The sequence below is a fragment of the Heterocephalus glaber genome, unplaced genomic scaffold (genome assembly GCF_053883595.1).
Source record: "Heterocephalus glaber isolate CG9 unplaced genomic scaffold, H.glaber_assembly_v1.0 deba00001466, whole genome shotgun sequence".
NCBI lineage: Eukaryota > Metazoa > Chordata > Mammalia > Rodentia > Bathyergidae > Heterocephalus > Heterocephalus glaber.
In genome coordinates this window covers 770,761-784,439 of record NW_028258313.1, presented here as the reverse complement: position 1 = coordinate 784,439, position 13,679 = coordinate 770,761, and the positions used below count along the sequence as shown (strand labels likewise).

At 37.2% G+C, this 13,679-nt stretch overlaps 2 protein-coding genes across 2 annotated transcripts; both read left to right on the top strand.

Moving 5' to 3' along the window:
- Nucleotides 1-934: 934 nt before the first annotated feature.
- Nucleotides 935-2,334, top strand: LOC147826514 (olfactory receptor 14I1-like). Its single transcript, XM_087181051.1, has 2 exons — nucleotides 935-1,531; nucleotides 2,200-2,334. Exons 1-2 carry the CDS (start codon nucleotides 935-937, stop codon nucleotides 2,332-2,334), a joined length of 732 nt encoding a protein of 243 aa, XP_087037177.1.
- Nucleotides 2,335-12,710: 10,376 nt separating this feature from the next.
- Nucleotides 12,711-13,328, top strand: LOC101716106 (olfactory receptor 14I1). Its single transcript, XM_004841916.2, has one exon. The coding sequence runs from the start codon at nucleotides 12,711-12,713 to the stop codon at nucleotides 13,326-13,328; it is 618 nt and encodes a 205-aa protein (XP_004841973.2).
- The last annotated feature ends 351 nt before the right edge of the window (nucleotides 13,329-13,679 follow it).

Here is a 13,679-nt window from a genome sequence, read left to right as displayed (position 1 = left end):
ATAATTTATGGGAAATTAACCATCACACTCATCCCATTTACAATTGTGAGCCAAATAATTTCAAAATATCACTGGGAAAAAGCAGAAGGAGGAGGGAGCCTCAGATATTTTCTCTTCTGGAGAGAATTGTCATGCACTGTGAGAAGCAGAAATGTCAGGTGAATTTAACACAGGGAACCTGAGACTTTGTTTGGGCTGCAGAGAAAGGACAGAGGATAAGGAGAAATGGAGATGGAAAGGAGACTATGAATGACCATATCTAAGCTGTTACTTTGATAAAGGAAATTAACAATAGCCAGAAGTGTGGTTGCATCTGTGATCTACACCAGGTAAGCCCTGTTAACTTAGTCAATCAGCACTGGTTTCCATAGTAATATCCTGTGCTCAGAGGATTTTCTCTTCATGCAGAGCAATAAGGTTAAGAGAAGAAACTGCTGGTAATTCAGAGGATGAGGAGGGAAAGCAGTTCATGGAAAATGCTTAGGTAAAACCATGCAAAGACATATGAGAAGATCACTGAAGGAAACCATTAGTATTATGTATATGAAAGAGAAAAAATGTGAATGATTTACAATGGAAATTAATTACATTTAAAGTGTTAACAAAAAGTGATGATGTTAATATTTTCAATCTTATAATCTCACAATTCTGTTTTTTTCAAATAAAATAAAATAATGACATTCAACCCTCAATACAATTATTTTTCATATTGGAAAAATAATCTGAAAATCAAAATATAAATATGCACATTCACTAGATTTCAAGATACTTTATTTTATCCATTCATTTATGCTGAGTTCATGATTAGAGTCCACACACTGGTCCCAACGTCAGCATTTTATCATAGCTCTGAAGGGTGCTCAGCATTCTGCTTGTAGCATCCTCTGCTCGCTGTAACCTCTGACTCTGTAGAGATAACAGCAGGTAGGGAGACATGGACAACCTCACCATCTTCACAGAATTCCTCCTCATGGATGTCGCAACCTCGCGGGAGCTCCAGGTTCTGCAAGGTGTGCTGTTCTTAGTGATTTATCTGGGAGCACTAACAGGAAATTTGGTGACTGTCACTGTCATCATCACAGATCCACGTCTGCACTCTCCCATGTACTTTTTTATAAGCAACGTGGCCCTCATAGACCTCGGCAGCATCTCAGTTATTGTTCCCAAGGCAGTACTGAATTTGATGAGGGGCAATAAGAGGATCTCCCTGATGCAGTGTGCCACACAGTTTTTTCTATATGCACTGTTTGCACCTTTAGAGATTGCTCTCCTGGTGGTCATGTCCTATGACCGTTACATGGCCATTTGCCACCCTCTGCACTACAGGCTCATCATCACCCCAAGTCTGTGCTCCCAGGCTGCAGCTGGCTCCTGGGTCTCTGGTCTGGTCTACTCTGCTATCCACACAGGGGCTCTGTTCAGGCTTCCCTTCACCAAGACCAATGTGATCCAGCAATATTTCTGTGATATGCCTCAAATCCTGAGGATATCATCACCAGATGTCCAATTTTCTGAATTTGTAGTGATTGTTGTAAGTGTTTGCATTGTCTTAGTATGTTTTAAATTTATGTTTGTGTCATATGTTAATATATTTTCAACTGTGCTTAAGATGCTTTCCATGGAAGCCCGTAACAAAGCCATATCCACCTGTACCCCACAGCTGGCCATTCTCCTTTTATTTCTCATCTCTGGGGTGGTTGCTGTCTTCAGTCCTAGTGCAAACAAACCATCCCTTAAGAATCTGCTGACTGCCATGTTCTACAGCATGGTGCCCCCATTCGTGAACCCCATCATCTACTGTCTACGCAACAGGGAGATCAATGCTGCTCTGCAAAGGATGTTCAACAGATATTCTTGGTTCCCAGTCAAAGGTTTTCTCAAATAAAACATAAATATCAATCTACCAGTTCAAAGTAATTTTATTCATATTTGCTGTATATTTAAAAATTGAGATCTAACCTGTGCATATCTTGTTTTAGATGTCTCTGTATATTTTTGTTGTCTGTACTTGTTATGATGGAGTATAAATTGTGTTCTACTTTTCATGCTGCATTTGCTATATATTTCATGCTTTATAAAACACTAGAAGTCTAGTCTATGCAGACAAAATGTTTTGAAAATATTTGGATGATGTTGAATGAAAAATAAAGACAGGCACCATAAGGAGCAGGGTGGGAGTTATGTGTTCCCCCTTAACAGATGCCTGTGCTGTTGAGAGAACCTCAGATGCTGGATCTGACCAACCTGGAGAAGTTCACTGAGTGGTTCTATGAGAAGACTGCTGTCTGCACTGTTCTTGTGCCCTCATTCTTCCACTCAAGGTGGGATGAGTAACACAGTAATTAGACAGGGGGACAATTCAGGCGTGAGGACACTGAGATCCTTTCTAGCCCCTTTTGCTGCATCTCCTAAAATCCTTTCCTTAGTCAATGAAAATCAAGACCCAAAACAACTCACCTTCAAAAAATTGTAGTTTAGATGTTTGTGTTTTCTTTCTGTGCTCTGAATGAAAAGATGCAAGCTATGGTTGATGCATTCAAACTTTGTGGAAAAACAACTCAGAGTGTAGCCTGGAGACAAATGAAATGATAACTTCTACTGGAATCTCCTTGGAGAACAGCAGATAATGCTTGCACTGTGTGGTGCACTTTTTGCATCAATAGCACATACAGATGGATTCCCGCAAAACCAAGAGTTTTATTTTTATGACTTCCAAGAGCTGAACCTGCAGTGTTTGGCTAACACATACATTGGCGATATTGTGTCTCAGAATTTAATCCAATTTTTCCTTGTTTTTCATTGAGAGGCCCTGTCTGGGAGAACCTCAGCACTGAGGCACTTGGTGTCCATTTTCCCCCCATCCAGCTCTAGAACAACAGGCGCATCAGGCTCCCTATGTATTCATACTTATTGCTCCTGGCAGAAGCAAGTGGTGTTTGGCACCATGGACCTCCTGTCATCCAGAACTCATGTCCTGCTGCAGGTCTGGACAGGGCTCACCCTCCTCTGATCCCTGAGATTCCTCAATTTAATGTTTCATTACTGAGGCAGCTATATCTGTTCTCTAGCTTTATCTAGGTATAGGTGACATAGAAAATTGCGAGCCTAAGTTAAATATCTTGTTTTAATTTTTGCATTTGTTGTGAAATATTTGCCCCATGCAAACTTACCAACTTATCCACGTCTTTTCAAAATATGTCTCTCCTAAGGTCATTTTCATAGCTGTTTTTAAGAGAAGAAATCACTTTCAAATTTATATTTAATAGCACTCTTATAAAAGTAGGGAGTTAACAATTCTGAATCTTTGAATGTTTCATAGGAATTTATTTTGCCCTATTCCTTTATTTCCATCTACATTTATATGTACAATTTTGGTCCAGTTTTTTTAATTGCAAATATTTGAATGAACAAACAAATTCATTTATAATTTCCAATGTTAATTTGGAAAACATTGTCATTATAGTTCTTCTTTATTTTGACTTTCTAACTAGAACTTATGTTTATATTAAGAGATTTTAAAAATTCCATACTAATTTTGTGTTTGTATATTTTCAGGTAAGGTACTATTATGACTTAATCTTCTTCCTTGGTTAATTCTTATTTGTAATTTTTTCATTTTTTGTAATTTTATTTGCTTATTAATCATTGACAAATAACAATTTTATGCAGTGTAATACTTTGACATAAAATTTACCAAGTGGAATGTTTAAATTTGGCAAATTAACATATCTATCACTGATTATGTTTACCATTTTGGGGTATGAAACCTTGAAAATTTACTTTCATCAATAATTGAGAAATATAAAATTTTTTACTCTTATAGTGGTCATTCTGTGCAGGAGATCACTAAAATAATTTTTCCTGTTTAATTTAAATTTTGTGCACTTTGATCAATATTTCCCCATTGCTATCAAACCCCCTTTGCAAGGATATGGTCAAATTAATTTTACTCTAGATTTATGAATTCACACTTATTAGATTCCACATTTCATGAGCTCATGGAGTGTTTGTCTTCTTGTGCCTGGCTTATGTTACATAGAGGAATGTCCTCCAAGTGCAGTCAAGGTGGTGCAAATGAAAGCAATACTCCTACTGATTTTTGTTTGTTTGTTTTTGAGACAGGGTCTTGCTATATAATTCAGACTGCCCTTGAACTCACTAGGTAGCCTAGGATGGCCTCAAACTCAGCCATCCTCCAGCCTCAGGCTCTCAAGCCCCTGCAATGCTATTCCCACACCCACCCATCAACACTTCCCCCTGATTGGCTAACCCACACTCACCACCATTGGAGGGTGACCTCCATCCTCAGATGAGACCTTCCTGACCTCCCCTCTCTAACTCATCAAGCCATGTTTCTCTGTTCCTGGCCCTCCTGGCACCCCTACTTCCCTCTGGAGCACTCAGTACAAGAAGAATAAAGCATGCAATTCCTGATCTGACACATTAGATTGTAAACTCCAAAAGGGGATGAGTCTGTCCTGTGCAGCACTGCATCCTCTGCCTGAACCCATGCTTGGTGCACAGTGAGTACTCAATACATACTAGCTAGTTGAATGAACAACACACAGTGGAATTATCCCTTTCCACAACCTGGACATTATTCTACTACATGTTAGCTTTATCCTCCAGAAACCACAACACCCTCTTCATTCAGCAGTGGTCTCTTCATGCTGAAGATTCAATCCTGAAAGATTAGCCAAGTTCTTGAGGAAGTAATATAGAAGACAGAAGTGCAGAGTCATAAATCCCAGGCTTTGGGTACCAGAAGAGGCACATGCTGAGGGAAGAAAGGAAAGGAAATAAACTCCCTGTTTATGCTAAGGTGACTTTTGAGCAGAGAGAAAGTAAGGACATATCTGGATCTGCTAAAAATTACCTGTGTGACATTAAACAAGTCACTTTCCTGAATCTGTTCATGTACCTGTGAAAGAAAGGGACTACTGCAGATGATCTCTAGGGCCCACCCAGCCAAGAGTCTAAGGTGCCAAGCCTTTGAAATTAATAAACTTACTGAGCAGCTAGTACATGCCAGGCAATATACTAAGTATTTACATCAATTTCTCATTTGTTAATATAGAGTGTGGCATCATTCTAAGATGATGGCATTCAGGCACAGATGTTATGCTCACTGAAGTAACCAGGCTTTGCCTAGGCATTACAGATTGACACCCCAGGTTCCTGATAACAATACTATCATGCCTCTTAGCTGCATTCTGTTTTATTATTAAACATCATGCAAGCCAGGCATGGCATTGCATGCCTATAATCCCAGCACTTGGGACACAGAGGCAGGAGGATTGCAGAGTTTAGCTTCCACCTCCTGGCCACTTAAGGGACTGTGGGAGGGACTTTAGCCAGCCTGACTATTCCAGTGGTCATCATCTGTTACTCCACACATTCTATTTCCTGGAAGAAAAATTTCCATTAAGCGTGGGCACCAATACTACTAATAGTGGTTATTGTATTCATTTCCAGCCCCAATAATATATGAATAATTTTAATACCTCTGAATTAAACATTCTTCAGAGTATGGTAATTTGAAAATGAGCCCAAACTTGGCACCCCACCAATCTAACCCAGGAGTGGATGGGAAGTTTCACTCTTAAACACATCACCTGGGTGCTTAGAGATATCAGATGAAAACACTTTCTAGGCATTTTGATTGCAGCTATTGTTGCTGCTTCTACATTGACTGCTACTGTGGCTATGGCATTGGTTACCTTGATTCACTCTATACAAACTGCTCAGATAGTGAATGGCTATTTACAAAATATTACCTCAGAATTACTGACTCAGACCAGTACTGACAAAGAAATTCTACAAGGACTTGCTGCCTTTGGAGCACCTGTCATCTGACACCATGAAAACCAATAGGCCCTATGGACATGGAATCCACTTAGTGGTGATGCTGGGCTGTGCTCAATGTGCATTACTGCTATTCCTTTTAATCATTCTGAATCTTGGGAGGCATTCCAGTACCACATGTGCCTTTCACACAAAGCTAGAAAGACACATTAATAATCTTGAGGACCGAATACAAGCTTAACTTTACAAGCTTCAAATGGAGGTTTGCAACTTAAATTTAGTTCATCTCAATGATATTACGTACTGCTTCAACACTGGAAACTGTTTCTCTGGCCTCAACATTCACATATGTGTTCTTATAGTTAATGGAATAATCTTTTTTTCTTCTCTTCTTTGAAGTCTTAAGAGTATTCAAAACTGTGTTCCAATCCTCCCTCTGTGCAGAAGCCCTGATGAACTCTCTACGTGAAGCCCAATAATGCTCTTCCCTGTATCCCCTCTCCTCTCCTCAATTGAGTTATAAGACAAAAAAGGGGGAAACGTGGTGATGCTGACTGGAGGAGTTATTGGATTGAATGTAAAAACAAAAGGACCCTTAGAGCAATACCACAAGTCTCCTGGAGTGCACAATTAAAGATTACAGCAAATCTGCAGGGCAACAGCTAAGCAGAATCAACAGTGATATATTCTTAGAGATATTTGTACCAGTTATTTTGCTTGTTGTGCCCTAATGAGCTGCTTAACCTAGTACTATCCTGTTTCTTCCCTTCCCCAGACAAAAACTCCTATATGAGTGTTTTTCTTCTGTATCTTTATTCTCACATCCTTGAGTTGCAAATGAAAGGCCAGGAATTTCTCAGCTTGGCACTGTTTTTCTGAGAGTGTATCATGCTGATGTGTCTTGGTAAAGCAGTCCTTCTTGGCCTCTTGGAATAATGGGTGAACTTCAACTCAGAGTAATTTTACATTCTCTGTGCTCCCATAGTCATACATTGCCAGAGGGACCAAGCAAAGGTCACTGAAAAATAAGACAAGTGAATAAACAATAGAAAGAAATCAAGTATCAGAAAAAATCCAAATGACAGGAATTAGTACACCAATTTTAATGATAACAATATGTGTTTTCTCACCTGTACAGTTAAAGGACATGAATTGGAAGACTGGACTAAAAAAATACTGATCCTCATGTGATTTGAAAGAAACACACCTCATCTTCAAAGACATACAGAGACTCAAAGTGTTAGGATAAAAATAATACTCCAAGATACTAGAGCACTAAATATCTATAGCAGAAATATCTATATTCATATCTAGCAAGGTAGATTTCAACTGAAAACTGGGCAGAAGAGAAAAAGAAGGCCATCAAATACTGGTAAGTGTAAGAACTCCCCAAGAAGGGATAGAAATCATAAATATATATACATTGAACTTTTACACACTTACTTTATAAAGGAAATATTATTTAACATTAAAGAACTAATAAAAACCAAGTTAATCATGGTGGAGGACACCAACAGTTCCTTATCACAAATATATGGATCTCATGGACAAAAATATCTGAAAGGACCATCAGAATTATACCATAGCAAGGATCAAATGTACTAGCTGATAGCTATAGAATATTTCATTTAATGTTAGCAGAGTACACTTTCATTTTAGTATACCATAGAACCTTCTACAAAAGATAGCAAACTTTTGGCCATTAAGTCTCAACATTTAAAGAAAACAAACAAACAATCTCATGCATCCTGTCAGAATGAAATAAGTCGACAGTAAAAGAAACTATAGAAACCTCATGAACATTAGAGGATGAATGATGCACTCTTAACTGATTGATGGGATTTTGAAGAAATTGGAGAAATTAAAAATATACTTCAATCAAGTGATACTCGGATAATTACTTATCAAAATGTGAAAGACAGAATACAATCAGTACTAAGAGGAAAGTTTATAGCTGTGGGTACATACATTACAAAAATAGAGCAGGCCCAATTACGTGACATAATGATGCACCTTTCAAGCACCTTAAAACAATTAGAGGTGAAATTCTTCCTCATGGGTTCTACATGCCAGCTCTGGCCATCCACCAATTCTAAGCCCACTCTGTATTTGTTTCTCCTTGACATTGGGCAGTAGAGTTGCCAATCAATCAACTGACTTGATCATGGAGTTGGTCATTCATTGTTCTAGAAAGTCAGCAACTCCAGGAAGAAATAATGGCCTGGACCATTAGTGCTCACCCTAACAGATATTATAAGCTACAAAAACAGTGTGGGGTTTTACAACAAAACTGACTCCTTCATGGCAGGCTAAAATTGGAAAAAAAAAACACAGTGCAATGCCCACCACATTGCCGGAGAGGATTTAATCAGACATCATTTTGGAAGTCGTTAACTGAGACTGAGCCACAGAACAGCTATAGAACAACTCCACTTCAGGGTTTCCATTGGTACCTTCCCACAGTGACTGCGTGAAAGAAATTTAGGAACTGGAGACTGTGAAAGTTTTAAGAATCTTCGTATAATTAGCTAAATTTGTTATTACTGTTGAATGATGTTCTATTGTTAGTTTAATTACAGTTGTCAAAATTAGCAGCTATTTACTGTGTGGTAACATTTGGTTTGTATTGGTGTTTGCACTATGATTATAAAAATTATTTTTTCACTATAAATATTATTTATAATTAACTGTACAGTACTTGTTCTTAGGGCATGTCAATATATACTTTATCTTTGTTGCTACTACTGTTGCTGATCATGTTGCTGTTGTCCAGGTGGCATAGATTTCACTATTAGATTTTTTATGCCACAATCCAGATTGCGTTTTGTGGCAATAACAGTACTATGGTTCATCCCTGCAGAACTAGGTGCTGGGCAAAATACACTCAGATTCACCTCTCAAATAAATGCAGGCAGTTGAATCTTATGAGATTTACAGGGCTACAGTGAGCAACTACCAGAATGCATCACTGAAAAGCAGATACTAGCTAAAGGGTTCTCTGTACTAGTAATGCTTTCAAAGTGACCAATGAACAGACTTCTTCACAGACACACACACACACACACACACATACACACACACACACTAATAACTGCCCCCCATACTTAGAAACCCACACAAATCATACCTCCAAAAATATTAGGAACATGAGAAGACAAGCCAACTTATGTGTCCAAATACACCAAAGCCAATGCATGGGGCACATGAAGAAATCAAAACCCACAGCCAAATTAGTACAAAAGACATACAGGAGATAAACATAAATAAGGTGCCTAGAGCTCAAAGAGCACATAACGAAACAAATAATAGATGTAATAATGAAATGATGCATGGTTTTACAGAAGACACCAATGTGAAGGTAGCTGAGTTTAACAAAAAGCAAAAACATGAATCATCTGTATAGCAATGAATTAGAGTCCATCAAGATGTACCAAACAGAAATTCGGGAATATGAGGACAGAGTATGAGAGCTAGAAAAAACAACTGCTGTTGGGAAGCAATTATTCAGAGACACCTTAAAAAGAAAAGAACATGAAAACTGGATGCAGCAACTGCTACACGACACAGTGAGGATTAATCTGAGATTAATGTGAATTAGGAAAAAATCAGAAGAAAGCAAAAAAGGTTTAAAACATCTCTTTACAGAAATAATAGCAGAACACTTTCCAAATATGGTGAAAAATTGAACATGCAGATAAGTAAGGCTTGTGTGACCCCAAACAGCCACAATCAGAAAATAACTTCTCAAAGACACATCATAGTTAAAATTCCAAATTCCAACTTAAAGACTGAATTTTAAAAGCTGTTAGAGAAAAGCAGCAAGTCACTTATAAAGTTAGAACTATAGTGGGCTTCTCAACACATACTTTAAAGGCAGGAGATCTTGAAGTGAAGTGTTTCAATCCTTAAAAAATATTCTAACCTAGTATGATAATATCCTTCAAAATTATCTCTAAAAATTTTTGGAGAAATAAGGTATCTCCATGATAGAGAGAATCTTAAAATTCATGACATAGAAGAGAGTAGAAGCAATAATAGAATGTTGTTATTATGGCAGGGTCTTTAGGCATTGTTTCAGACACAATTTTCACACATTTAAATAAATAAAACTTAAATACATCTAATGACATTGAACAACTAGATGCAATCCTGTAACACAATCCAGCAGTCAGATTTTTATGGAAAATGCATTGTATCCCAAAAACCAAAATTAGTGAGAATGGAGAAACATTTATTTATTTGAAAATATATTTATTTTCTGGCTCAGTAAAATGCAAGTGAAACCCTTTATCCCTTTATTTATCCTGTTGCCGTATTGCATTTGGTTGAACTACCAGAAAATTATTGCCTTGTATTGATATTTGATTAGAAAGGGAAGGAGTACTTTAATCATGCTTTCATTTAAGTTCTTACAGTAACACAGAAATATTTATGAAGGATAAATGAAGCTTGGAAACTGAAGCCATATTAGTAAATTTTTCATGGTTTGATTTAAATTGTTTCAGACTGCAGTATTGGTCATCTGAAAAATACCAACTCACAGAGAGAAGCCACTCTTCCAAATATAGCACACGTGACTATTTGATGTCAAAAGTTTTGGATTTAATAATGTAAGTAAATTATTTTTGTAATCAGATGTTAACTTGAAAATGTATTGCTTATCCAGTAAAATATGAAGCATTATTAATGCTTCTATATTTAATAATTGTCTATCACACAAAATTTAGTTATTAAGAGCTCTGTTGGAAATTTAGTCTCAATTGTATGGCCAGGAATACTCACTGATTAGAGGCTGGAGGAATCATGGACTCCTTGGAGCTAGGATCCTCAAGTTCCCAGAGCTCATCAGAAGTGTGACCCCCATGTGTGCTTGGTGAAGATTTGGTAGGCTCATAGGTATTTCAGAAGCAGTGCTGCATGTGTGCTCCACACTGGGAATCTCAATCAGAAGTCAGTTTGCATCTTACTCATTGAAGAAAGAAGCAGAAGCAAGGATCTCATCAAGTACCCTAGTGTGCAAAAGTAATATTCCTGTAGTGAGGCCTGACTCATCACTGCTCAGGTAAAGTTTTACATATTAGTATATGTATTTTGATTAATGTTAGAACTGCATAAGTCATACACCAGCACCTATTAAATACTTTAAATTTTAAGCCAGTGTGATAGTTTCATTTGCTTATGATCTTTGTGTGCTTGAATAATAGACAGATTGTTTCAGATTCTAGAGTTCATATCAGAAAATTAGTTCTGAAACATTCTCCAAAGATCCTTGTTTCATATTTGGTCCAGGTCATAGGAAGAAATCATAGTGATTGGATATTTATTACTTTGAAATGGAGCATAAGTCCATGTAAATTCAATATTTTCTTGACCTGTAGTTAAAAGGATAACATAGAAATCTATAAGCAGATGAAATTGAATGGGCATTTCATGCAAATCAAATCAGAAATAGTCTTTAGCAAACAATGTTGAGATGTCTACCATTAGTATTATAGGAAATTGTTAACAATAGCTGCATTTTAAAGATAATTAATGATATTAAATCTTCACATTATTATCTATCACTCATTTAATAATTTCTGAAGAATTCGTATACACAATCATTATCTTGTTCACAATTTAAATTATGAGCTAAATAATTTCAAAATGCTACTGGGAAAATGAAGGAGATTTAAAAGGATTAATCCTTGAATTTCCTCTGCTACACTGGACCACAATGCTTGTGAAGAATATAAATTAATTTAGCAATTATTATATGTAATAAGAAGAGATGGAGAATGAGAAAAAGAATTTTATGGCCCATATCTGGTATTTCGATAAAGGAAAGTAACAATAGGTATAAGTGTGGTTTGCAGGAGCAACCTACCACATGTTAATAGGATCAACTTTATCAGTTAATACTGATTTAGATAGTAACTTTCTTCACTCAAAAGATTTTCTCCTTATTTAGAGAAATGAAGCAAATAGAAGTAACCACATGCAATTCAGAGAAATCCAGTCATATGAAATATTCTATAAAGAACTGGAAAGCCATATAAATATGTGACTATGCAAATAATTATTATTTTGCCTGGAAAGGAAAGAAAAATTATAAATGTTTCTGTAATGTTGTTACAAATATAGAATTAACAAATATATAGATACTAGTAGTCTATATATCAGATTTCAATTCTGTTTCTCAACAATGAAAAGAAAATAACACTGAGACAAGATCACTATGTAACTAATTCTAGCACTGAAAGATAATTTCTAAACAAATTACTTATGATTTGGAATCCTTCAAACAAGCTCAGGTAAGTAAGTTAAATTTACAATAATGACTATATAATGAGGATATTTTAGCAAAACTTTGAAAGTAGAGGGAAGGGCAAGAGAGAAAATTGGCACCTAAACACACATTAGAATCAATACATAGCAGAAGGTTGCATTTCAGAGGAGTATTCAAGAAGTTTTTTGCTTGTTTGTTTCAAGCTAAAACATAAAGCCAAGAAATCACAAGATGGGAACAAGACACGTCCAACAGGAAAAGAGAATTTCCATGACCTGAATCAAATGTCATAGATGATGATGCAAAAAAAGTGCGCACACACACACACACACACACACACACACACACACACCTTGAAAGCACCTGAAGGGGGAAAATGGTGTAGGGAGACCGGCTTGGTGCCATTCTCAGGCTATGCATGTAGAACCTAACAGGATATCTCTCAGCAGCTTAGCAAAGCAAAGAGAAATAGACACTTTCACTGTTTTTCAGGATACTTTATTTTATCTATGTATTTTATTCGATTTCCTGATTAGGAGCCATGCTCTAGTTTCAGTGGGTGCTCCACAATTTTGTTGTAGCATTATCAGCTCAATTTAACCTCTTACTCTGCAGAGAACATGGCAGGTGAGCAGACATGGACAACCTCACCATCTTCACAGAATTCTTCCTCATGGATATCATAAGCTCCCGGAAGCTCCAGGTTCTGCAAGGTGTGCTGTTCTTAGTAATTTATCTGGGTGCACTAACAGGGAATCTTGTGTTTGTCACTGTCATTGTGACAGACACATGTCTGCACTCTCCCATGTACTTTTTTATAAGCAATGTGGTCCTCCTAGACTTTGGCAGCATCTCAGTTATTGTTCCCAAAATAATAGTGAATTGCATGAAATACAGTAAGACCATATCCCTGACAGAGTGTGCTGTGTACATTGTCTTCTATATTCTTTTTGCAGAGGTAGAACTTGCCTTCCTGGTGGTCATGTCCTGTGACCACTACCTGGAAATTTGCTACCTTCTTCACTGTGGGCTGATCATCTCCTTGAGTCTGTACTCCCAGGCCACAGCTGCCTCTTGGGCCTCTGGTCTGATCTACTCTGCTATCCACACAGCTGCTCTGTTCAGGCTTCTCTTCATCAAGATCAATGTGATCCAGCAATATTTCTGTGATATTCCTCAAATCCTGAGGATATCATCATCAGATGTGCAGATTTCAGAATTTGTAAATATTGCTATAAACATTTGTCTTGAGTAACTATGTTTCTCCTTTATGTTTATGTCGTACATTAATATATTTTTAAATGTGCTTAAAATGCATTCTGTGGAAGCCCAAAAGAAAGCCATATCCACCTCTACCCACAGTTGGCCATTCTCCTGGTGTTTGTCATTTTGGGAGTAATAGCTGTCTTAGGTCCCATTGCAAAGAAACCATCCCTTAAGAATCTGCTTCCTGCCATGTTCTACACCATGGTGCCCCCATTCATGAACCCCATCTTCTACTGTCTACACAACAGGGAGATCAATACTGCTCTACAAAGGATGTTCAACAGGTATTCTCAGTTCACAGTCAAAGGTTTTCTTGATTGAAACCTAAGTATCAACATAT

Excerpts from the sequence above, each read along its gene's own strand:
- LOC147826514 (XM_087181051.1), top strand. The coding sequence starts at position 935 with ATGGACAACCTCACCATCTTCACAGAATTCCTCCTCATGGATGTCGCA. Across the intron at positions 1,532-2,199 it reads CTGAATTTGTAGTGATTGTT|ATGCCTGTGCTGTTGAGAGA; the intron begins GTAAGTGTTTGC and ends CCCCCTTAACAG.
- LOC101716106 (XM_004841916.2), top strand. The coding sequence starts at position 12,711 with ATGGACAACCTCACCATCTTCACAGAATTCTTCCTCATGGATATCATA.